General features: G+C 44.8%; 1 protein-coding gene across 2 annotated transcripts in view; it reads left to right on the plus strand.

Annotated features, from left to right (window-relative positions):
- Nucleotides 1-25,829, plus strand: part of LOC100953598 (telomerase-binding protein EST1A) — a 149,353-nt gene extending 123,524 nt beyond the window's left edge. For both annotated transcript variants that reach the window (XM_023518698.1, XM_023518699.1), the window contains exons 11-13: nucleotides 10,361-10,477; nucleotides 12,559-12,727; nucleotides 25,504-25,829. In XM_023518698.1, coding sequence (XP_023374466.1) covers nucleotides 10,361-10,477; nucleotides 12,559-12,727; nucleotides 25,504-25,807 — 590 coding nt within the window. In that variant the 3' untranslated portion in view covers nucleotides 25,808-25,829. The remainder of the gene's footprint in view (nucleotides 1-10,360; nucleotides 10,478-12,558; nucleotides 12,728-25,503) is intronic.
- Nucleotides 25,830-26,318: the final 489 nt, after the last annotated feature.

Here is a 26,318-nt window from a genome sequence, read left to right on the forward strand (position 1 = left end):
GTGGCAGGCACCTGTAGTCCCAGCTACTTGGGAGGCTGAGGCAGGAGACTCGCTTGAGCCCAGGAGTTGGAGGTCGCTGTGAGCTGTGATGCCATGGCACTCTACCCAGGGGGATAGCTTGAGGCTCTGTCTCAAAAAAAAAAATAAAAAATCTTAGAACTCTTCACTTATTCCTAGGTCATTATATTTTTTTGTGATCTTGTGTTTTATATCTCTCTTTGATATATTGTGAGATAATTTTTGTATAAAGTGTGAAACTTGTGTCAAGGGTTTTATTTGTATATGGATGTCTAACTGTTTCAGCATCATTTGTTTTGAAAAGGCTATCTTTCCTTTAATTTAACATAAGAATGATTCCTACCACTTTATTCTTCTTTTCAAAACTGAACTATTTTAGATCCTTTGCCTTTCCATATAAATTTGAAAATAAGTTTGTCCATTGAACTTTCCTGAGATTTTAATAGCAATTGTATTAAACCTATAAATTTATTAGGGAAGGGTGTTAGTCTGTTTTGCATTACTATAAAGAAAATACCTGAGACTGAGTGTAATATGTAAAGAAAAGAGTTTTATTTGGCTCAAGATTCTGCAGGCTACACAAGAAGCATCGCACCAGCATCTGCTTCTGGTGAGGGCTTCAGGGAGCTTCCAATCAAAGTGGAAGGCTAAGTGGTTGCAGGCACAGCACATGGCAAGAGAGGGAGGAGGAGGGTCAGGCTCCTTTAAATAACCAGTGGTCAAGTGAACTAATAAAGCAAGAACTCAGTCATTATCTTAGAAAGGGCACCATGTCATTCGTGAGGTATCTGCCCCCATGACCCAAACACCTCCTGTCAGACCTCACCTCCAACACTGGAGGTCAAATTTCAGCGTGAGATTTGGAGGGGCCAAATATCCAAACCATATTCAGGGAGAATTGACACCTCTACAATGTTGAATCCTTCAATCCATGAACACAGTGCGTTTCCCCAGTTAGTTAGTTTTTCTTTGATTTCTGTTATTAGCATTATTATCTTTAGCATAGAAAGTCTGTTCATGTTTTGTATTTCATTTTCTTTGGCACTGTTGTAAAGGTTGGTGTTTTTCATTTTGGTGTCTACCTAGTCATCGTCTCAGAGCTTTTTTTGCAGAACTTTGGGTAGTATGAGGTTTTTATGTTCATAAAGGAGAGAGAAACAGTTGGAGTGTGACGCTTAAGTCATAAGCATTTGAAAACCAGGTATAGAAACAGTGTAGGCAAGGAGCATACAGACTTGGATTCAAATCTCAGCTCTGGCATTTACTAGCTTTGTTTTCCTTGGACAAATTGTTTAATCTCTCTAAGCATGTTTTTTCAAATGTTAAAAATAGAGAATGATACCTCCTGTGCAAATCTTTTGTAAAGCTTTGAGATAACATTTAATATATGTAAATGCTGTGTGCCTAACATAGGTCTCAATATATCTTAATTTTTACTTCTGGCCCCAGTGGACTCATGTCATTCATGGTAAGGAGCCACAGTGAGGGCTGTTGTGGTGGCTCATGCCTGTAATACTAGTACTCTGGGAGTTCAAAGGTGGGAGGATTGCTTTGAGTTTGAAACCAGCCTGAGCAAGAGAAGATCCTAGCTTTTCTAAAAATAGAAAAACTAGCTGGGTATGGTGGCAAGTGCCTGTAGTTCTAGCTACTTAGGAGGCTGAGGCAAGAGGATCTCTTGAGCTCAAAAGTTTGAAAACAGGGTCTCGCTCTTGCTGTGAGTGAGGCTGACGGCATAGCACTCTACCCAGGGCAACAGAAAGAAACTCTGTCTCAACAAAAAAGGATGCACAGGTAAGAGAGGCATGTGTACCTACACATGAGTAGCAGGCATTTTTTTTAATCTCTTCATAGTGCTGATTTTCAAGGCTGTGAAGTCTTGACTCACAGCTCTTGCCCTCAAAGGACTTAACATTTTGTTGGGGAAACATGCTATACGTATAAAAATTCCAGGACAAGGTATTGCTTAAGTTGCAGATAATGCGGCAGATAATGAGTGTATTAAAGAACTTTCTCACTCTGGGTTTTGTTTGCCCTTTTGTACCCTGTTCATCGAGGTGGCTTCTGGATGTTGTTGATGAGAGAATGTGTGGAGGTAGGAGGGGATTCGTACATATTTAGGGGAAGGGAGTCATGTGGGAATATGTAATTAATTTTTATACTTTCCCCAGTAAACCATCGTCCCTTTTTATGATGTCATGAGGGATTCCTTAATTTTGCAGCTGCTTCCTGATTACGTCAGAGAGGAGCCTCTCACCCCACAGCCTGGGGCTGCACTCTTAGGAGAATTGGAAACAAATGAAGTGCTGAATATCTAATGGCTTCCACAGGGAGAGCCAGTTCAGACTTCCCAGGCCTCCTCTTGCAAGGTCTTCCTCAAGTATTTCTGACCCCCTAAAGTGTCTTTGTTCTAAAAAGACAGGACTTGGCCAAGAGCCAAGTGGGTGGGAGCCTGGGGACCCTTGACACATACCTGCCTCCCTCCAGGTGTTCTGCATCCTGAGTTTCTGCCCCTTTCTTGGATCATTTCATGGATGTTACCCTTCTTGAGTTCTCAGGATTCCCTGGAACCTGTGGCGAGTATCAGTGAGAGTCCTTGACCTATTCCAGCAGTCTTCACCCCTTCGCTCTCTCCCCCTCCAGCATTATCTCCACTTTCTCTTGATTTTCCTTATGCAGCATTTTTCAGATCTGTGTGCTTTTTATTCCCTCTTCTACCACTCTTAAAGAAAGATGTTTTACTTACTTGGTGTTATAACCTTTATGAAGAATTCTACATATAGTTTCTCTTAATTCAATCAAGTTCATGCTCTCTTAGCTTCCTAACTGGTCTCCTTCACTGTTACCTTTCTCCAGCTACCCTAATATTTCCTAAATGCTTTAACTACATTAATCTTTATTAAATACTGGCCATTGCTTTATTTAGAAACCTTGAGTGAGTAGCCCGTCACTGTTGAGTTAAGCCCATGTTCTTTTTCTGGCATTGTAAGTCCTGTACTTTGTGGTCCCAGTCAGACATCAGGCAGTATGGTGCATGCAGTAAGTGCAAACCTTGTGCAGTATATGCTGTCTCTCCTACACCTGCCAATTCCATTTTGTTCATCTCTTCCAGCCCAGCTCAGAAATGATCTTTTCCATGAAACCTTCTGTGATACATGCTAACTGAAATGGTTTCCTTTCCCTCTGGTAGCAGAAAGCATCTTAATTCCATCTTCCTTATGGCATGTCGTACATGTTTTGAATTATATATAGTTAGTTGGGTATGTGTGTATTTTTTTCTGTCTTCCTTATTAGATTCCATCTTCTCACAGATAGGATTCTGTTTTCCTTTATATTCTCTACAATTGGGTGCCCAGTAAGTGTTTTTGGAATTAATGGGAGAGGTCACTTTGTTAAGAGGTTAGGATTTCTGAATCACTTAAGCCCAAGAGTTTGAGATTGCTGTAAGCTGTGACACCATGGCACTCTACCAAGGGCGACAGTTTGGGACTTTGTCTCAAAAAAAAAAGATTAGGATTTCCTTTTCTCCCACATCTCCCTATTTTCAGAAGAGCTCTAGAAGAACCCAGAGTTTTACCATCCTGGAAAGTCTAAAGGGAACAGCAGGCATGACAGTGAGGACAGTACTTTCCATATTCTTCTGAGTTGACTTGGATGTATCTTTTTTGGTATGTTATGGCTTGCCTTATGCCTAGTAAGCCTAACTTTTATTTTTTGCCATTGTGCATGAATAATTTGCTTGGGTATGTTTGTGCCTAATTCTTCAAACTCATTCATTCTGCTCTTCAGGGAATAAAATGACACACTGAGGGCAACATATCTCTGCTTTTGGTCTGAGACTTTGATTTTGTCTGGTTCCTAAACAGTGACTGCTTCCTCTTTAACCAGCAGCTGCCATTTACTCTGTGGCTCAAGCAGCAGCAGTCTAAAGATGCTCCCTCACTGCCCACTTCCCGTAGACAAAGAGGTTTTGGTGGGCTGCTCAGGAACTATGCCAGCCCTGTGTCTGACTGGTAACTGACTCATGAGAAAAGCAGCCTTATGTCTGAAAGATAAGAGCCAGCAAATGGCCTCCAGGTGGTGTTAGTTTAGAGGTGGCTGACCATTCATTTCCTCTCTTTGGGAGGAGATGGTGGTGAGGGAATCAGTGAATAAGTGATCTTGTTTGCATTTTTCTCTAGCTATTAGTGAAGCAGTCAAGCAGATAGTTGGTTCTCTCTCCTGGTGGAACTCAGTGCCCTCTGAATCCCTTCTGTTGCTGTCAGGGTATCAGACTTATGTGTCATCCATCCTGTATCTTCTCTTCATTACTCTTCTAATCCTCTTGCCAGGAAGCTGGCTGTGTGCAACAAGGGAATTCTGCTAATTCCATTGCTGCCAGATTCTTTTGTGACCATCCAAACTTCTTTCATAGATACTATTTTCCTCTGAATCTCTTGGGGACAGAAACTCAGTACCTTGTCCTGGGAGTTAATCAGAAACAATATTTCTGAACTCCCATCCTTTGGCTGAGCTTTGAGGGTCCGGGCAGGTGGGCCTCCCTCCGCTCCCCTGCCCTTCACTTCCCTCTCCACCCCTCCTGTCTCACTCCCATTTCCTGCGAGAGGATGCTTTGCCATCCTGGAGCCATCAGGCACAGCTTTGCTTTGGCAGCACCATCGCACACACACTGGTGGGAGAGGGGACGTGTTTATCACTTTTCCTGGAGATTATCTGTTTAAGCACTTCTCTGACAGTTACAATAACAAGGGCAGTGTGTTGTGTTTCCCAGCAGAAGGACACTTGCTGTTGAAAGATGTATAGCACTAATTAGAAATACATAACATCCGGCCACATGGCAGCCTTCTCCTGGCCGCTCCATTTCCTGATTTCATACAACTTTGACGACAGTTGGTTTATGTTTTCCATGAATATGTTCTCAGAAAAATGAGAAAGTCTCCCTGTTACATAGGAGTGAGAAGAATATTTCTGACTAAGCAGGTATTTAGCCATCGGAATACTGGACACTGTGGTCACTTGCCCACATGTGGGAAGGGCCTGAACTAAGTTCAGACCTCAGGTGACTTTCTAGGTAAGAAATATTTCTGTTTGATTTACTTAGTCAAAACCATTACCCTAAACCCTTGAGCAAGCTTGCTTTTGGAAAGAAGGTGAAAGGCTATGTCACAATGTTAATGAGTTCCTCAGCTCACATCAAGCTCCTGCTACCTGACACAAAGCCAGAGGAACCCAGGCAAATACCAAGGCAAACAATGCCTTTCCCTCCCCACCCTTCATCACTTGTTGGCTTGAACCAACTCATTTCTAGATATTTACAGAGAGTGCCAAAAAAAGTATACACATTTTAAGAAAGGAAAAAACTTAAGTTTGTAGTACTCAATATATACCATTTACAAAAGATGAATACAAGTCACGTGGAACACTGCTTGTAATTGCAGAAGTTAAATGTGACTTTATTATTACAAACTTATTTATTTACTTTAATTAATTTATTTATTTTTTGAGACAGAGTCTTACTTTGCTACCCTAGGTAGAGTGCTGTGCTGTCATAGCTCACAGCAACCTCAAACTCTTGGGCTTAAGATATTCTCTTGCCTCAGCCTCCAAGGTAACTGGGACTACAGGCACCTGCAGGTGTCTCAAACTCCTGAGGTCAGTAGCACCCAGCTATTTTTAGAGACAGGTCTCGCTCTTGCTCAGGCTGGTCTCGAACTCGTGGGCTCAGGAAGTCCACCTGCCTTGGCCTCCCAGTGCTCAGATTACAGGCGTGAGCCACTGTGCCCGGGCTGAATATTACAAATTTAATACAGTTTTCTCTTTCTTAAAATGTGTATATATTTTTTTATTTTGATACTTTTTTTTTTTTTTGAGACAGAGCCTCAAGCTGTCACCCTGGGTAGAGTGCTGTGGCATCACAGCTCACAGCAACCTCCAACACCCGGGCTCGAGTGAGTCTCCTGCCTCTGCCTCTCAAGTAGCGGGGACTACAGGTGCCCGCCACAACACCTGGCTATTTTTTGGTTGCAGTCATCATTGTTGTTTGGTGGGCCCAGGTTGGATTCGAACCCGCCAGCTCAGTGTATGTGGCTGGCTCCGTAGCTACTTGAGCCACAGGCGCCGAGCCTTGGCACCTTCTGTATATGGGTATTTGTCAGACAAGGTCCAGTTTCCTAGGTCTAGCCCTAAATCATGTGGACTCTGGGAATCTAGATTTTTTCCTACTCGTTTGTATAATGGTGAATACTCTTTTTTTGAGACAGAATCTCACTTTGTCACACTTAGTAGAGTGCTGTGGCGTCATAGCTCACAGCAACCTCAAACTCCTGGGCTTAAGTGATTCTCTTACCTCAGCCTCCCAAGCAGCTGGGACTACAAGCACCCTCCACAACATCCCACTATTTTTAGAGATGGGGTCTCACCCTGGCTCAGGCTGGTCTTGAACCTGTGAGCTGAGGCAGTCCACCTGCCTCGACCTCACAGAGTGCTGGGATTACAAGCGTGATCCACCGCACCCAGCCTTAGTGGTGAGTACTTTTAAGGAGTGATTTTTTTATGGCTTCTAGCCCAGGGGCAAAGAGCATCCCATGAAGGTACCGTGTACTTAATACATTTCTCACTTAAGACACTAGGTTCAAATTGCCATGGTTACTTGTATAAATAATGATTTTTCTTTTCTTTCTTTTTTCTTTTATTTTTTTGAGACAGAGTCTTATTGTTGCTCTGGGTAGAATGCTGTAGTATCATAGCTCACAGCAACCTCAAATTCTTTGGGCTCAAGTGATCCTCTTGCCTCAGCCTCCCAAGGAACTGGGACTACAGACACTCTCTGTGATGCCCAGCTAGTTTTTCTATTTTAGTAGAGACAGGGGATCTTGTTCTAGCTCAGGCTGGTCTCAAACTCCTGAGCTCAAGCAACCCACTCGCCTCGGCCTCCCAGAGTGCTAGGATTACAGGCATGAGCCACTATACCTGGCCCTAAACAATGATTTTCTTCCCTGTATTAAAAGGTCCTAAGTTTGCAGAGACCATGTTTTATTTGTAGTTATGTTCTCTATCATAACTAGTATATCGTCTAGCCTATCATAGGTGCTCCAGATGTGCTTGTGGTACCACTGAGCCATGGAAAAGGCTTCCAGAAAGTACTGTAGATAATCTTTCAGAAAGTACTGTAGATAACATGGTCAGAGGGATGACCATGACCCAGACATTCTGACCCCTTAGACAGCCTACAATATCTCTACTTGTTTGAAAGGGCAGAGTAGCTTACTGGTTTGTACACATAAACCAGCAGTGTTATCAGGCCCTTCTTGAGATGATATAACCATGACCAAGAGTAGAGCAGAGCTTTCATGAAGCTACCCAGTAGTTTTTTGGTCTGAGAAGCAGATGACCCCTTCCAGACTTACACCAAGGAGGCCCCAATTGTTGCTACCTTGCCTGCCTCCCCAAACATTATTGCAGGAGGCTTTAAGAAAAAAAAAAAAAGCCACCCTGGACTCTCCAGAGGCCAAAATGGTTCTTAAATAGTTCATTCTCTGCCTTGAAACCTAGCCCCTACCTTGTCAAGCCTGGGGTTGCCATTTGTCATAAAAATGGAAATAGGCTTGGTGAAAGAAATCTCCCTCTTCCCCATCTTATCCTTGTCGAGGCTAATGAGAGAATCTTATAGCCTTGTGTCTTAAAATGCCAGTGTCTAGAGTTAAGATACCCTCCCCATCCCTTCTAACTTTCTGTGTGCAAGTAACTTCTGCCTAAGATCCCCAGTTGATGGGGGCACTAATGTTTAATCAGCGTGTTAACCACCAAGATCTATTAGTCCTTTCCCAGGTTCCTCTTTCCTGGACTTCTTCATTCTGGGCTTTGTTGCTAATTAGAGGCAGGCTGCTAGCAGTGCTTTGCAGAGGCCTGGCCAGAGCTGGGAGCATACTGACAGTGCTCTTGCCTATAGGAAGGGAGCTGGGGAAGAGTTGGCATCTTTTCTTGGGACAGCTTATATATCTTTATCCATCTTCCTCTTCCCTGCTTTCCTTCCTCCTTAGTTCTTGGATGCTTGTTTTCTTTTCTCTCCACCACAGGTTTAGAGCCTTATCAGGAGAAGAATGAGAGCAGTGATCTTTTCTAATCACATGGATTGTGACCACTTCCTTATTGCCTGCCACAGTTGAGTTGGAAAGTTAGAGGGTAACATTTGGGACCAATAGGCATCTAGGAAGGATGGCAGGAAAGCCACAGTGGAATTGCTACACTGATGCTGTTCATATGTTGGTCCGTTCTGAGCAGCAGCCTGCTCCTCCTCCTTCCTAGGACTTTCAGAAATGGTTTGGGTCTAGCTCGGCGCCTGTGGCTCAAGCGGCTAAGGCGCCAGCCACATACACCTAAGGTGGCGGGTTAGAATCCAGCCCGGCCTGCCAAACAACAATGACGGCTGCAACCAAAAAATAGCCAGGCGTTGTGGGGGCGCCTGTGGTCCCAGTTACTTGGGAGGCTGAGGCAGGAGACTCGCTTGAGCCCAGGAGTTGGAAGTTGCTGTGAGCTGTGATGTCACAGCACCCTACCCAGGGGGACAGCTTGAGGCTCTGTCAAAAAAAAAAAAAAAAAAAAAAGAAAAGAAATGGTTTGGGTCCAGGCACAGTGGCTCATTCCTATAATGCTAGCATTCTGGGAGGCCAAAGCAGGAGGATCACTTGAGTTACAGACCAGCCTGAACAAGAGCTAGACCCTGTCTGTAGTAAAAATAGAAAAGTTAGCTGCCTCTTGTAGCAGGTGCCTGTAAGTAATCCAAGCTACTTGGGAGAGTGAGGCAGGATGGCTTGATCCCAAGGTTTCTGTGAACTAGGCTGATGCCACTGCACTTTAACCTGGGGCAGCAGACGAAGACTTCAAATTAAAAAAAAAGAATAAAAAAAATTTATTTGGGGCCAGCTTGTATTCTCCAGTTATACTTGCTCCTAGACAAAGGAATACTATGGTTGTGTAATATCTCCTGGATTTCAGGCAAGCCCTATTGGTAAGACTAGAGATAGAGATGCTCCCCCCTGGGCTATTGAGGTTAAAATGCTGACAGAAAACAAACATGTGGCTAATAATTGGAGATTCTGAGAGTTCTCCTGTATTGCAGAGGGAATTAACAGATTAGCTGCTGTCACAGTTAGTGAGCCTGGCCCTGATTCCATCTCCTCTGTATAGTGGGAATCTTCTCTGAAGCTGTTAGTTGGACTTTTGCCCTCTGTTTGCCCGATTCCTCTCAAGTGGAGATGAAGTGGCTATGAGGGAAGGACCTGACAAAGAGTAGGTACAGGCAGGGATTTGAGAGTGTCTTATATAACTCCCACCAAAGAGTAACTCTGCCCACCCACAGGGTGGCTTCCTTACCTGCAGTAAGAAGGAAGTTAGCCAGGCTGAAAAAGTGAGGGAAGCAGGGTGCCGGTATTAGGAGCTGGATTTATTTTTTAGTCATAGGGATAAAAATTTGTGAAAACAAAAACTACCCCTGATAAAGTACTTATTATATGCGAAGCACTGCTCTCTATAAAATTAACTCATTCAGTGAAAAACGGTTGGTTGTGTCATGTGTGGAGGAACATAGAGGAGGTGAGGATGAAAACAAAGGTTGGTGATTGAAGAAGGTAATTTTTAAATTTGTATTTTCTAATCTTAATTGATGATTGTGCTCTGCTTGCTGTACATTAATTAGAAAGACTGAGTTAATTAAATCTGAGTTTGTGGCTAGGCGCCTATAGCTCAACCGGCTAAGGCGCCAGCCACATACACCTAAGGTGGCGGGTTTGAATCCCCAGCCCGGACCCGCCAAACAACAATGACAGCTGCAACCAAAAAATAGCTGGGCATTGTGGTGGGTGCCTGTGGTCCCAGCTACTTGGGAGGCAGAGGCAGGAGACTCGCTTGAGCCCAGGAGTTGGAGGTTGCTGTGAGCTGTAATGCCACGGCACTCTACCCAGGGGGACAGCTTGAGGCTCTATCTCAAAAAAAAAAAAAAAAAATTAAATCTGAGTTTGTGTTACTATAGCTTTACATTATCAGTAACCCCTGTGGCTCTGGCTCAAACGCTCACCTTGAGGTAACTGGTCCTGGGGAAGTGATGTGCTGCAGAGTTGACGCAGGTGATCATTACCGTGTTAGCAGCACTTCTTGTAGCCAGAGCTTGTGGTAAGTGCTTCACATACATTCTTAGTTAGCCTTAGAGCTACTCTGAGAGAAGGCATATTACAGTTTTAGGTGACGAAAACTAAGCTCAGTAATACGCCAAGGATGCACATCTTGTAAGTAGAGCAGCCTAGCCCTTATCCCCCCAGATAATGATGGAGTTTCATGTGCCTCTCCTCAGACTGCTTCTCAGAGGAGTGTCGCTCTGTGATCCAGGAGCAAGCTGCAGCCCTGGGCTTGGCTATGTTTTCTCTACTGGTACGGCGCTGCACCTGCTTACTTAAGGAGTCTGCCAAAGGTAAGCAGGAAGGGCCCCCTAACTCGAGGGCTTTCCAGTTGCCTGGCCCTGTCCAGACAAGCCTTGAGTGCTGCGCTGCTTCTCAGGGTCTGTTCCTGTTCTGTTCTTCCTCTTCCTCACATGTGCCTCTTCCTTTTGCCCATGGACCTAGTCTTATCTCCTTTTGTAGTCTGACTGCCTCTGAGGCCCGCTTTCTTTTTTGTGGAACCATTCCCTCCCCTTTTTTTCCTTTTGTAATTAGGATTTTCACTTTACCTATGAGCTGCTAGGTATTCTGCATTTTTATTTATTTATTTTTTATTAAGTCAGCTGTGTACATTAATGCAATCATGGGGTACAATGTGCTGGTTTTACATACAATTTGAAATGCTTTCATCAAACTGGTCAACATACCCTGCATGACTCTGCATTTTTAAAACACCAGAAAAGTGAAGTTCACTTTTTGTTCATACTTGTTCATGTTGTGTTCTTTACCCTTTATCTCTGTGTCCCTCTTTGTCTGGTACCTGGTGGGTGCTTTAACCACTGTGGACCAGTCATCTTGGGAGACTCATTGGACTAGAATGGGTGTTATTTTTAGCCCTTGAGTTGAGGTAATATCCCATATCCTTAAAGACTGTCCTTAGATTGATGTAGCAGTGTAAGGTAGGGCTGAACGTCACACCTTTATTTCAGCTTCTAGATCAATATTAGTGAGGAGTAAGGCCCCTCTGTCATCCACTAGCATACCAGCTCTTTGAATGATTCCAGCCACTGGGCTGCCTTTCTTCTGAGACAAGGGAATAACTTTTTATATTGAACTAATTTTACATTTAATAACAATCATCAAAATCAGAAAATTAATATTGATATAATACTTTTATTGAATGTACAGACCTTATTCACTTTGTACCAATCATCCTAATAATGTTTTTTATAGCAAGAAAAAAAATTATTTTTCTGCTCTAGGGTCCAATCCAGGATCACACATTGCATTTAGATGTCTTTGCCAGGCGGGGTGGCTCACGCCTGTAATCCTCGCATTGTGGGAGGCCGAGGTGGATTATCTGAGCTCCCAAGTTTGAGATGAGCTTGAGCCAGAGCAAAGACCTCCTCTCTAAAAATAGCTGGGTGTTTCGGTGGGAGCCTATAGTCCCAACTACTTGGGAGACTGAAGCAAGAGAATTGCTTAAGCCCAGGAGTTTCAGGTTGCTGTGAGCTATGATGCCATGACACTCTACTGAGGGTGACAAAGTGAGACTCTTTCTTTAAGGGGGAGAAACAAATGTCATTTCTCTTTAGTTTCCTGCAATTTGGAATGGTTTTTCAATCTTTCATTTTCCTTTATGATCTTGACTTTTTTTTATTTCTCCTCAGCCTCCTGAGTAACTGGGACCACAGGCGCCCACCACTATGCCTGGCTATTTTTAGAGGTGGGGTCTCGTTCTTGTTCAGGCTGGTCTCGAACCTGTGAGCTCAGGCAATCCACCCACTTTGGCCTCCCAGAGTGTAGGATTATAGGCATGAGCCATCATGCCTAGCCTTTTCTTTCTTTTTTTTTTTTTTTTGAGGCAGAGTCTCACTCTGTTGCCCTGGGTAGAGAATGGTGTCATTGTGGCTCATAGCAGCCTCAGACTCTTGGGCTCAAGCAATTCTCTTGTCTCAGACACCTGAATTGCTTGACATTTTGAAGAGTACACGTCATTTATTTTGTAGAATGTCTTGTAATTTGGGTTTCTCTGATGTTTTCTTATGATTAAATTCAGGTATTATAGTTCTGGCAGGAACTCTGTTACCATCTTAGTACTTTTCCTTTTACTGAAGGAAAGCTAGAAGGGTAAGCTAGCAGACAGAGTAGAGACTTCAGCCAGATAAAGAGAAATAGCTATCACTGGGAGCAGACCCAGTGTACTGGTTCTTTCTTTGTCCTGCTTTTCACCTAAGAATCCTCTTAGGTGCTGGCACTTGTGCTCGCCTCTGGGCCCAGGTTTCCTGTGGACTTAATCTCCCTTCCCTAAGAACTTGCTGCCATCCCAACGCCCCAGTCCTCACTTGGAGGCCACAGCAGACATAGGCCCAGTTCTCACCCTTTGCCTCTGCAGCTCAGCTGTCCTCTCCTGAGGATCAGGATGACCAAGATGACATCAAGGTGTCTTCCTTTGTCCCGGACCTGAAGGAATTGCTCCCCAGTGTGAAAGTCTGGTCAGACTGGATGCTCGGCTACCCAGACACCTGGAATCCTCCACCCACATCCCTGGACCTGTCCTCACAGTGAGTTGACCTGCCCATTCCTGTGGGCACTGCTGGCCTTGGCCCAGCTGTGTTCCTACAGTGCCCTTCCTTGTCTTGCTTTTTATTTCCTTCTACTCACAGCCTGCTTATTTCTCTGTTCTCTCTTCATTTGAACTTTGGTTTTTCCCATCCTTGAACACCAACCTTGTCCTCTGGTGGTTTTAGGTTATTTTTGGCTATTCTTGAATCCTGTTCTTCATCCTCTTGCACTCTCTTTTTCTCCCTGTCTAAAGCTTGCTCTTCATTTTGTTATCTGTTCCTACTCTTGTTCCCTCATATCCTTCACACTCACTGTCTTTGCAGCTGCCTCTAGATTCTGGATTTGTGTTAATAGGTGAGAACAACTTTGTCTGTCTCTTTCTGTCCCTTTTAGTTTTTCTCTGTGTATCTTTCAGGCTTTCTCACTGCTTGTGCTGCTTCCACGCTCTATCTCTGTGCCTCCTCTCGTGGCATGGTAATGTGTGTAGAATGTGAGTGCGTACACATCTCTCTTCTGTTTACTCTTTCCCTGTCTCCTAACCATGCCCCCAGCCCTGTCTCTGTGTGTCAGTGTGGTACTTCTCAGAGCATTTGTCAGTGGGGTGTGTTGTTCTGGAAGTATATGCATCTGCTCGAGTGTATCTATATATTATAGATCTGTTGGTATTTGTATGGCTTTTTTATTTAATTGTGATAAAAAATACATATAACAAAATTTGCCACTTAACCATTTCTAAGTTTACAGTTCAGTGGCATAAATTACATTGACAATGTATAACTATGGCTATTTCTTTTATCTTTGCATCATAACCGGGTTGTGTCTAACTCTGTGCCTGTCTGGGTCCATTTGTCTGTGTGTGTCTGTAAGTCTGTATGTGTCTCAGTGTCTGTCTAGGTTTGAGTATGAAGGTCTGTGTGTCTCTGCCTCTGGTGGGATGTCTATCTAGGTATCTTTCTGCGTTCATGTTTGTCTGTAGCTTTGTCTTTTTGTCAGTCTGGACCTTTCTGTTGGAGGTGGGATTTCTGTGTAGGAGGGTCTGCCTTTGTCTGCCTACCTGCCTCTGTCTCTTTGCCTGCCTTTGTGGTCTGCCTCTGTTGTGTGTGTGTCTATATCAAGGTCACAAGCTATGGCCCACAGAATGAGAATGGTTTACATGCTTAAATAGTTGAAAACAAGGAAACGACTGCTATTTCATGACATGTGAAAATTATATGAAAGCTGGATTTTAGTGTCCATAAAGTTGTATTGGAACATAGCCATGCTTATTTGTTTACACTATGTTTGTGGCTGCTTTCACACAACAGCAGAGTTGAGAAGTTGCCACAGAGACTATATGGCTTACAAAGCCTAAAATATTTACTAGCCAATCCATTATAGAAAAAGCTTGCTCTGGGTGGTGCCTGTGGCTCAGCGAATAGAGCACCAGCCCCATATACCAAGGGTGACGAATTCGAACCTGGCCCCAGCCAAACTGCAACAAAAAAATAGCTGGGCATTGTGGCAAGTGCCTGTAGTCCCAGCTACTCGGGAGGCTGAGGCAAGAGAATTAGCTAAGCCCAAGAGCTGGAGGTTGCTGTGACCTGTGATGCCATGGCATTCTACCGAGGGCGACAAAGTGAGACTCTGTCTCTAAAGAAAAAAACAAACAAAAAACCATAACAGCTTGCTCTATCCATCCGTGGATCCTATTCTTCTTTGTGTTAGTGTCACTTTTGTGTTCATATTTGTACAGTAGTGTACATGTGTATGCATTGAGGTTGTATCTGTGTTCAACTGTGTTGAGAGTTTGTCTCTCTCCCTCCTGCTCTCTTTCTCTCTCTGGATATCTCTGCCTTTCTCACCATCCCCGTGCCCCACTTCTCTATTTCCCCTTTCCCTCTCCCTTTTCTTCCCCAGCCCCATTCTCTGTCTTGTTGTCTCTGGCAGGTACTATGTACTCAGAGTTCCTTCAGGCTCTTTATTATGTGAATATGTGTGTTTCAGAGCAAGCATCCTTACCCAGTACTTCATCATTCATCTCCAATATTTCTCTTTGGGAGGGGAAAAGTACTGAAGGAAAGAATATAGAGACTTTGGCTGCTACCAAGGGCACTTCTAGGGAATATGGAAGGGAACTTTTCTGGGTTAGCTCCTAGACTCACAGGTGACCCACAGGGGAAGGCCAATGGAGAGATTTCTGGCCAGGAGTTATTGATCTTTCTGTGTAGTCTGACTCTATTCCCTGCTCTTGCCTTTCCTTCTAATTTTTTTCTCTATCTTCAACCCAAGAAGCAGCCATGGACTGTTACACTCACCCTCCCCATATCCTCTACCTTTGCCCCTATGACCATGTAGGTGGTGATCACTGCTTTGGGTAGTTCTCTGCATCCTTTCTGTGAGCCCTTCTAGATTTCCAAAATATGCTCTATGCAGTGTTTTTCAACCTTTTTTATCTCACGGCACACTTGAACCGATAGTTAAACTTCCCTCCACACTTACATTATATTGATCAAAAAAAGAATATGCTTACTGTGCTTTGAACTTCTTTTGAAAACAATTTAATTAATCTTTAAACATTTTCACAGGACGCCTAAGATCCTCTCATGGCACTCCAGTTGAAAATCACTACTCTTAGGCCTTATGAGCCAGGCCTAAGTTCTATGCTGGGCAGCTGGGGCCACACAAAGGAACTGATAGCTCTGCTGGCCAAGGGACAGCTGTATCCCAGCAGTGATCCCCAAAGAGTTAATAAGTACAGCCTCAGACTTTTCATGCTGCTAATCTATAATGTGGACTAGGCAATTTACAATTTTAGAAAGAGAATGCCAAGAAAGGACTCAGCTCTCCAAGTATCTAAGCCACTGTGTCTGAGCATGCGTGAGGGTCGCTGAGTGTTCCTTGCTTTCTCTTGGGTGGGGAGGCAGACCAGCTGTCCCTAGAGCCTGAGCCTTCCCTGGATCACCTGACAACCACAAGTCCCTTAGATATGATCCACTCAGCCTCTATTTACCCATATCCTGGGGCATCAGATCTGGTCGCTCTCTTAGGCAGCATGTCTCCCTCATCTCCCCGCCTCCTTTCACTCCCTTTGGCTTTTGTTTGGCTGAGGAAATGGAAAGCTCACACAGGAAGTGCTGGGCCTCATTTGCTTGAGGTGCCGAGTCTGTTTTCTCTTTGGATGCTGCAGCAAATGGCCTGTTGCCGGCTCTGCAAGCTGCTGCCCATCTTTGGGCAAGGGCTCAATCTACAGCCAGGCACGTGGTCCAAGCTGCAGCCACCCCCAACTGGGCTTCACATCCTGGGCTACGGAGAGGCAGATTGGGATACTTGAATCATACTTATTCTTTCACAGGGAGAATAAATCTGCCCAAATAGTATAATTGCCCAGAAAATAAATTGCTATAGCTGTGGACTCCACTTATTTACTATCTTGTGAACTAGTCTGGGCTAGAGAAGTCAGTGGGATAGAGAATAAAGTCCCCTTCTGCACTCTCTCTCAGCATTCAGGATCAGCAGCTGGTTGTCTCTGGAATGCAAGTTTAAGCATAAAGGAGGAGCTTTGCTATCCTGGGGCCTAAACTCAAAGCATGGTTGTTTAAGGGCTGTGCCACTGTTCAACAGAATAAACCTGGTATTACTACCGCTGAGGGTAACCCTACCTTAGAGCCCTCACACTGAGCACTGAAAGGTGGAATAAGAATTTTATCTTCCTCCTTTCTAGTTTCTCATATTCTACAGCTCCCTGATACTCACTGAGTAAATACTATGGTTGAGAGACTGGCAAGTTATGATGGTTCTGTGGGTTTCAAACTGTCATATGCCCACCGATCTTCCATACTGTGTAGCTGTTCCTTTTAAGGCCATAGGAAATAACACATTCTAGATGATTCTGTAGATGTCAGAACTATAAACCCCCTGATACTAGTAAGGCCCTTGTTGATAATCTTCATTTTGGAGAGTTTAGCAATGCTCTCAAGAGAGTAGAAGGAAATGACTTCCACTTAACACCTCTCCTTTGCATGCTTTTGTTGGTCTTTGCCTACAAAGACAAATTTCTCTGATCCTAAGATGAGGTGACCAGATAGCCTATATTCCCATTTGCTTTTCCTCCAGAAACTCCACTTTCTAATGGCCCATCTGACACACTGGACCCTTATTTCATTTCACTCCCTTCATTCCCTCCCTGTCTTACATGTGCTGCCCTCTTCCTTGTGCCATGAGACAATCATTGTATAGCATCCTGCACTCTCCTAGGCAAATTCCCAAGCCCATCATGATCTTTCCAGTCAAATCTATTTCCTAGGCAATGACAAGCACATGTCACCTGGGTGGTGATTACAGAACGTCATCGGCACTGGAAAGTGATAAGGCATTTTTGCAAGGCCGTTTGTTTCTTCTCTCACAAAGAGAAGTGACACTTAGTAGGTCTGTGTGATGGGGTCAATATGTATGGAAGTAAGTCGATGTTCCATTTATACCTGTTAGGAGTTGTAGCAGAGTGTGGAAAGTGGCCTGGGGCCCTTGCAGAAGGTTGTATAGAGTGCTTTGGTCTAATGTGAACAAACCTCAGTGTTTGGAGGGGCCATCTACTTGCTCCATCTGCTAGCACAGTTTCTATTTTCTTCTACACCAAGTCTGTTATGAGAATGGAGAGACAACTGCTCTCCGCTTTCCTAAGTAAGCATGAAGAAAGTTGTGAATGTCAGGTGATAGAGAGGAACAGAAAAGCAGGCTTCCATGAGCCTGAGCATAGTGACCCTTGCATCTCAGGACCTTTGGCAAGGCTAGGGCAATGGGACAACCTACCTCATTTCACAGTCTGTGCTGAAGCCAAATCTTCCCTCATCTTGATCTCTAGTTCTCAGTAAGTGAAAGAGTCAGGGGACTTTGAGAACATCCAAACCTAGCCCAGCTGTGGCAGTTGGTTTATTGCTTTCAGCTGGTACTTGAACCCAGGTCCTGGTCTTGGAGGCTTTCCCAGGTTTAATCCCCAGAGCTTTCTCTGCAGCTGTATGACACTGTGCTGACCCCGAATGAGGATAGGAAAATAGAACCAGTGCCAAGCCAGAGTCTCTTTTTCATTTGGAGTCTGGCTGTCTGCCCATGACCAGGGTTACATAATGGGAAACATAGCTGGGGCTCTGGAGAGCCCGTGTTTCACCAGACTGCCCAGACCTTCGCATTCTGATGCTATATATCTTCCTAATTGTAGCTCGGATGCATTTATCACACTGTTGGATTGGAATATTGTTAAAAAAATAAAATAAAACTGTAGAAATTCTTGAACTTGCTGCTTTTCCATGGCTTGTCCTATATAGTCTACAGAGCTGGCTGGAAAAGGCTCAGAGGGAGCCCTCTGAGGTATTGTCCCATAGGAGAAATAGGGATATGTAGGGAGTATGCAGTAAGCTAATTTCCTCAGGGAGCCTACATGTGTTGATTCTATAGATGAGATAGAAATTCTTGAGTTAAAAAAAAAGCTAGTTCATTCACCCTTGCAGGGCAGCTCTGGAATAAGAACTAATTCCAAGTCTAATCGGCACCCCTTCAAGGACGTTTAATACGTCTTCCCAAAAGGGCATTTTAGGAGGTCACTAAGTAATAGTCCATCAGCACTTCCCTCAAGGAAGTGGTGGTGACTGTGGGAAGCCCCTTTGCTACCCTGGCTCCCCACCCAGTCTCCCTGGCTCCGGGTTGGGGCGTCAGCACTACAGCCTGGCACCAGGGGGTTCCTCTTCCTCCAGTGCTGAGTGTGGGGCACACGTGATCTCTCCCACTGCAGGAACCTCTGTCTCCTCCCACTCCTCCCACAGGACTCCTTGTGAGAGGAAGGGGTATTGGCCTAAGGCTCCAGCCTGACCCCAGCAGGGTACAGCAGCTAACCCCAGGGAGAGTACTTTCCAGCTCTGGGCTGAGGTTATTTGGGTCCAGTGTGTGCTAAACTAAGAAGACAACTAAGAAGACGTGTTGGAGTGGTTACAGCTACAAGTTTGGAGAGGGAGGAACCGTGAGAATCCGCACCAAGGGCTCCACTCATGCCGTAGAGAAGTCAAGGTCCCCTAGGGGCTGCTCTTTCCCAAACATGCAGTGCTGATGGGTTTAACACACCATGGTGATGTGACAGGCTGTGCATATGAATGTAGCCTGGGAGATCCAAAATCAAATAAGGCACTGACCTAGATGGGGGTGGGGGAGGGAATAGAGGTGATCTGGTACTTGAGAAATCCTGGAATGAGGTTACTGTGACCTGTCACTGGCCATAAGGCTCCAGCTGACTGCTTAAAACATGAAGAAGTTTATATGCTTACACTAGTACAGAATGATTAAGCTTCACGATTTGATTTGCCCTGTTGGGCAGTCTTGATTTAGGGTTAAGTACGCTCTCAAAGGCCCAAGTTGACTTGTTCATATAAACTACAAAGGTAGAAGGGATTGTCTTTTCCTGAGTCTTGTGTTCTTTAGTGGTTATCCAACAAACATCTCTTATTCTTGGAGTATGGTATTCTACTACCTGTGTCTTAAGAATGATGGACCTCTGACACATTTGTCACTTTGTATCATTGTGGCATCTGGAAAACACACTATAGTATTTGTAGTTTCTACATTTCAAAGGTGCTACATAGATTTCTTCCAACCATCACCCTATCCCAGGGTCTATTGAACCACCTGGTATTGAGGTGCGAGAACCAGATCCTCTGCCCTCCTGCAAGAAGGGTTGGCATGACATCTTGGCTTTCCAAGGGGCTAGCTGAGCCATTTTAAGCGCACATATTATTCCATGTATTGAAGTCTGCCAGTCTTGAAAATTCAGGTCCATTTCTGCTATTAGCTGCTCCCTTCCTGTTGCTTTCTCCATTTGAATGAGAAGTCCTCAGGACAACAGTGGTCTTATGTTGGCCACTGAACCCCAGTGGAGAGTAGTGGGCTAGGATATAATGGCCTATAGGAAAACAAGTTTGAAAAAGAGACTGTTGCATGTCTTAGAGGTGTTTCTCTTATGACCTTTTGTCTTTGTGCCTGTAGGCTTTCTCCTTTTCAGCTTCCTTGTGCCTAGTTTCTGTGCCATTGTGGCTGTATTTCCAGATCTCCTCACTCTAGGATCTGAAAGATCCAACTCATTTCCCATCTGCACTGCTTCTCTGATCTTCCATTGCTCTGAAACACAATGCAGGGCTTCTTCTCACTCAACTCTTTCCGGGTTTGTTCTGCAGCTGTGGAGTTTGAATGTTAGTGTTTAAACAAGCTGGTATTACACAGGAAATGGCCACCTCCACAGGCCCCTGCAGGCTTGTAACATGGGGTCATTGTACTTGATATTAATCACCAGTTAGCCTGTTCCCCCAGTAAAAATATGAAGGCGTGCTTAGTCTTCCTAAGACTTATAGAAAGATGGACTGAGCCCTGGTTGGGCCTTAGCACTCTACTCTTTCTATGCTGTCTCCTTCCCTCAGTCCTGCCCCAGTTGGAGCTTTCAGAAAAGTCCTACCTGAGCCAAGTGAGTGGCTTATGCCTGTAATCCTAGCACTCTGGGAGGCCTAGGTGGTTGGATTGCTTAAGCTCAGGAGTTGAAGACCAGGCTGAGCAAGACTGAAACCCCTGTTTCTACTAAAAATAGGAAAACCAGCTGAGCATTATGGTAGGTGCCTGTCCTCCCAGCTACTGGGGAGGCTGAGGCAGAGGGAAGGGTGATCACTTGAACCTAGGAGTTTGAGGTTGCTGTATGAGCCAGGCTGATGCCCACAGCATTCTAGACTGGGGCAACAGAGTGAGACTCTATCTTAAAAGAAAAGAAAATTCCATAGCCAAGTGTTGTGGCAGGCACCTGTAGTCCCAGCTACTTGGGAGGCTGAGGCAAGAGAATTGCTTAATCCCAAGAGTTTGAGGTTGCTGAGAGCTTTGACTCCATAGCACTCTACAGAGGGTGACAAAATGAGACTCTATCTCAAAAAAAAAAAAAGAAAAGAAAAGAAAAAGAAGGAAAAGAAAAGTCCTACCTAACTTCTTCTCTCTAAAGTTTGCAGATCTGCCTTTCTAGCAAGGAGGCATATTGTTCTACGTAACATGTCTCGCATATCTCACACCTTAATCTTTCAGAACATGTTGTAGTTGGGTAACATCTCCCTTGAGAAAACGCCAACATTTTAGAAACACAAAAACTCATAGGCCCATCTAAGAGCAAGGCTTTTCAGTTCCCCAAACCGAAGCTGCTTTTCTATGGCTGAAACTCCAGCCTGAAGGGTTAATCAGATTCCCCAAATCAGTATCCCCAAAACAACCAGCCAAGAGTGTGTGTTGGTTCATTTCTGTGAAATGTGTTTCCCTAGTCACCTGGACTGGCCTGGGCTGCATTGTATCGGCCAGCAGCTGCACTGCACTCAAACTGACAGCTACATTAAACCTTGGAATTCTGAAGCAATAAAAAGTAAATTAACTCTTATTTTTTTCCTTTCCTGGTGGAGTAAGTACATGCATGTCTGTAGGGAAGCAAGTGAGCCTTGGTTCTGAGTGCACACCTCTAACCAGTCACTGCTGGTTTGTCCCAAGCTAGGATCTGGCATTCAGACTCCAGCCAGGGGTCTGCTTTCCTGGTGTGTGGTGTGTTCTGTGGGGTTGGGCCAATGGGTCACTCTGCAACTGCTGATCCCTTCTCACTAATCACATCACAGCTGCTGAGAGACTCCCCTGCCACTATTCTGGAAGCCATAAATGGGCTCATTGGACACAGTTTCATATTCTTCGGCTGCTTTGTGTCTGCTTGGTAAAGAGTGCACCCTAACTTTAGTAAGATTTTGTGGGCTCTGGGGCTTTTCCAAAAATATAAGTTGAACCAGAACACGCCAGAAGTGCTGAACCCACAGCACTCTAAAGGATCCATTTAGAATCAAAGGTGGTTTGAGATTATCTGAAAAACCTTTTGAAGGCCAGGGCAGGAGGATCACCTGAGCTCAAGAGTTCAAGACCAACCTAAATAAGAATGAGACCCCTGTCTCTACTAAAAAAAAAAAATTAACCCAGTGTTGTGGTGGGCACCTATAGTCTCAGCTACTTAGAAGCTGAAGCAGGAGGATCACTTGAACTTGGAGTCTGAAGTTGCTGTGCGCTGTGATAACACCCCAGCACTCTAGCCTAAGTAACAGTATAAGACTGTGTCTCAGGCAGTGCCTGTGGCTTAGTGGGTAGGGTGCCAGCTCCATATACTGAGGGTGGCGGGTTTGAACCCAGTCCCAGCCAAACTGCAAGAACAAAAAAAATAGCCGGGCATTGTGGCGGGCTACTTGGGAGGCTGAGGCAAGAGAATTACCTAAGCCCAGGAGTTGGAGGTTACTGTGAGCTGTGACGCTACAGCACTCTACTGAGGGCGACAAAGTGAGACTCTATCTCAAAAAACAAAAACAACCCCCAACCTTTTGGAGAGTTATTTCTCAAATATTTATAGGAAATTTGGAACTGTTTACAGCTTCTTATAGCCACCCAAATTTGATTTTGGGCTCCTCAGTTTAGGCCAACCTTGTATCTTCAGAGTCCAAGGGGCTGCTGTAGGGTGAAGGTTAGAAAGTGATCTGAGTTGGGATAGGGAAGTAAAGCAGGAAAAAGCTAAGCTTTTCCCCTTATACTCAGACAGGAAACCCTGTGTTCACCCACAGAACTGACATCCTAGCCCAGAGGCTTGATGAGGGTAAGCTGAGGTGATGTTGCCCAGGTTCCAGGCATTACCTCATCCCCTTGCACATATCTTAACTTTTGAGTTCAGACATCTCACCTAGTTTGTCAAAGCACCTCTTCCTTTTTAGTATTAGTTTCCTGACTCTTCCTCACTCCCCACACCCCGGTAGAGAGTCACTCTGTGGTCCCTGGGTACCTGGGTAGTTGTATTCATGTCTATGGTGTTTAGTGAGAGGAGGTAACTAATGATAGAAATGTGAATACAGAGATACCAGAAGAAAGTAGCTGTTCCCAACAGAGTTCAAATGTAAGACCAGTCTGAATTGACCAGGACAGAAGTGACCGTTCAATGAAGCATTTTGTGTATTCTTTTGGTTCTGTTCAGTCTAGCTTGGCCCTTGGACCACTTTTATTTATATTTCTGAGTTGGGAATTCAGGGTACTTCCTATGTCTTTTGGCACAAGCTGCTGTCTTACGAAGCAACACTGAGGTAGAGACTCTCATCCACCTTATTTTTGCAATGACTCTTAAGGTTTTGGCACAAAATGGATGGTAATGGGCAAAAGGCAGATGTGGGCAGGGGTCCCTATTGGTGGCCAGCAGTGTCTGGGAGGAGTCAGTTTTGGTTTATCTGAGCCTTAGGGGACAGGAGAGCATGGTAATGAGAACCACATGGTACCACATATTTCTTCATCTTACATCCAAGATGGTAGGAGTGGGAGGATAAGAGAGGGATGTAGGGCCTCCCACTGTGGCAGCCATGGGTAATTTTCTGCCTCCTCTCTCTGGCTGGGGAGATGCTGCTCCCCATACCACCCCCAACTGTGTCCTCAGCAGCCTTGACCTGCACAGCACCAACCAGTGCCCTCATGCCAAGAATTCAGCTGGGAGACTTTTCACCTTCTTCCTTCTCACTGTCGTCTTTCCTGTTTATTTTCCAAATTGCTGCTGTGCAGCCTAGCAGTGCCTGCTAGCCAAGGCTCACCAGCGCTGTGGGATCAGACTCAGGCAGTGGGCTCAAGTGGCCGGCAGGGCATTGAGGGAGGAAGCGGGGAACTGGAAGAGCCTCCCTGTGCGTCTCCCATGGGCAGCGCTAACCTCTGAGGCGGCCCTGAGCAGCCCTATCACATCCGGTGCTTGTCTCTGCAGCCAGGACCAGAGGATAAACTATCAGAGCTGTGGGGCAGTGCATCATTCCTCTTATTATTTTCTTCTCTGCAGATGGGGTCGTGGAAAGTTCAGTTCCTTTTAACCCTCGCAGTTCTGTTTATTCTACAGCTGGTAGCCTGAATGCCGCGTTTCCCATTACATCACAAAGGGGCTCAGGCAGATCTCTGCACAGAAACGTGTTGCAACTGTTTATTTTTTTCCATATTTAAACATTTCTGACAGCCAAACCCAGCTGAGCCAAAAGATGGAGCTTTGTGAATGAGTCTGGTTGTTGGTGTCTGCGCAGAGAAAGGCTTTAGAAAACTCTTATCCCTCCGGTGATTCTTCCCAAACTTGTTCTTTTTTCCTGGGTAAATCCTGTGAAGCAAGTTACTTCTGCAGTACACGTGTGTTGATTATGTACCGTTGTGTGATTAATGGGGCTGTGTTCCGGCTGGTTCCCAGGATACTCTTGAAAACAAGATGTTTCGTTTCATTGCCTTTTCCTAGTGCAGTGATTACAGTAAATAAACCAGTGCAGCCTCCTTCCACCTGGAGCCAGTCAGGGAGTTCCCATACCTTGACTCTGCTTTCTCCCCACATTACCTTCTGTGCCATGTCCTTCAAGTGCCCTCTTTTTGCCATTTTTTAGAGGACCTAGTCTCTAGGAGAAATAAACTGCTTTGATCTGAGTCCCCTCCCTAAGAATTCACGTGTAGTAACTCTACAGGGAGATTTCAGGACAATTCTTAAAACTCTCTGCCTATGTCTCTTGTCACTCCATCTCTTCAACCTAATTATGAAACTTTTCTTTGTAATTCCTCTATGCATCTTACTCCTTTTGGAGTAAAACTTAGCATCCTTGCCTATTCCAGACTCTCTGGTTAGGCACTCCTTTGGAGAAGAAAGCCAAGTCTATAAACTTGGCAGGCCTTGTATCTGACTGCGATTTGTGATGTCCCTGGGCAGGCAAAGGAAGGAAGGGGAAGGAAGGATGAGAAGGAAAGAAAGAGAGGCTTATGAACCCTTAGCACTCACCAAAGCAGGAGTCTGAACTGAATCGCAGTAGATTTTTGACAAATGACAGTAATAGATGAATGAACCCCCTGTTTTATAATTCTACTCCAGATTTTCAACTTGGGAGAGCCAAACTTACAGTGTCAAGATTTCTTCTCAGGTTCAGCCAGGATCTAGTGATGTGCAGTTAGGATGGTTTGTCCATCCTGGTTTGTCCAGAGGTAGGCAGTTCCTGGGGATGAGTTGACTTTCAGTGTTAAAACTGGGACAGTCCCAGACAAACCAGAATGACTGGTCACCCTATACCTAACCTTATATAAGTGAGAGAAAGGAGAAGGTGCAGGATGACCAAGATAGCACTAATAAAACACATACAAGCTTTACCTTCCTAGAAGGATCTTGACAGGCAAGATGTGAGGTTTTTGTTGGATCTGTATTTGATTGTTTGTTTGTTTTTCCTGCTTACATATAGAGAAGGGATTTCTAAAGCATTGTAGGGGAAAACCCTCCTGACTCTTTCTACACTATGATTGGACTAGCTGTGTCTGAAGGAGGAAAGGCTGGTGCTCATTTGCTGTCTGTGTGGCATGTATTTGGCTGGACAGAAATGGGGGAATTCTGGGAGCAGCCTCAGGCACTGGGTGTCTAGAGTGTTTGAATAAGTATCTCAGGCACACTGTCTGGAAAGGTGACAGGACCTGCATTAGGCAGCTGATTCTCTAAATTCTTTTTCCTTTCTGGTAGGGATTAAAATCTTCCTGTAATCAATTTGAACTTTGCATACACACACACCCGAATTGCTGTTATGGGCACAAGTTCATATTCTATCATTTGGGGTATGATTTCCTGGATGATGCCAGTCTAGGCAACATTTGCTGCAAGGACCTTCCTGCTCACAAGTGCTGAGAATACTTTTACTGGTCCCTCCTTAGAGCTACTCTTCTTTTCTTACTTTATTTCTCACAGGGTTGCTGTGGATGTGTGGTCGACGCTGGCTGATTTCTGTAACATACTGACAGCAGTGAATCAGTCTGAGGTGCCACTGTACAAGGACCCGGACGATGACCTCACCCTTCTTATCCTGGAAGAGGATCGCCTTCTCTCAGGCTTTGTCCCCTTGCTGGCTGCCCCTCAGGACCCCTGCTACGTGGAGAAAACCTCGGATAAGGTCAGCCCCAGGCCAAACATCCCTCCCCATTCACCCCTCCTCTTAATTCTTCAGACTTTTTTTATTCTTGGGAAGTTTTCTGTGCAAACGGAACACGATTAAGTCATTGAGAAGGGTGTTAAGGGAAAATATCGACCTTTTAGCCGCTGACATCCAACTCTGTGTCCTGAAAAAAAAAAGCCCTCTTGACTTCCTTTGGGGTGTGTGTGTGTGTGTGTGTGCGCTTGCTGGCATGTTGTATATACGATCATTTCCTCACTTGTTTAAATAGTGCAGCTTGTGTTGGCAGTGCTCTCACTCAGCTCCAAATGGTTTGCATCATGCTTAAAGCACCCTCCTTCCTCCCCCCTTCCTCTTTCCCCCCAGCCACAAACCTCTGCACTAGGAAAACAGCCAGGGCTTTTTCCCTTCTCTGAGGAGGAGAGTGATAAATAGGTGACTAGAGAGAAGCAGACACCGTGTGTTAACTTACAAAAAAAGCTTTTAGGAATATGAAGCATTCCCCGCTGCCTGGTTTCTATTTTCTTTCCTCTGAGGACTATGTTTTAAGCTGAACTTTTTTCTTGTCTGTCTGTTTATAGAAAACAAAGCCCGTTCCCTGTTGCTCTGGTGG

This window comes from Otolemur garnettii, unplaced genomic scaffold (genome assembly GCF_000181295.1).
Source record: "Otolemur garnettii isolate 467f Iridium unplaced genomic scaffold, OtoGar3 scaffold00145, whole genome shotgun sequence".
In the NCBI taxonomy this organism is placed as follows: domain Eukaryota; kingdom Metazoa; phylum Chordata; class Mammalia; order Primates; family Galagidae; genus Otolemur; species Otolemur garnettii.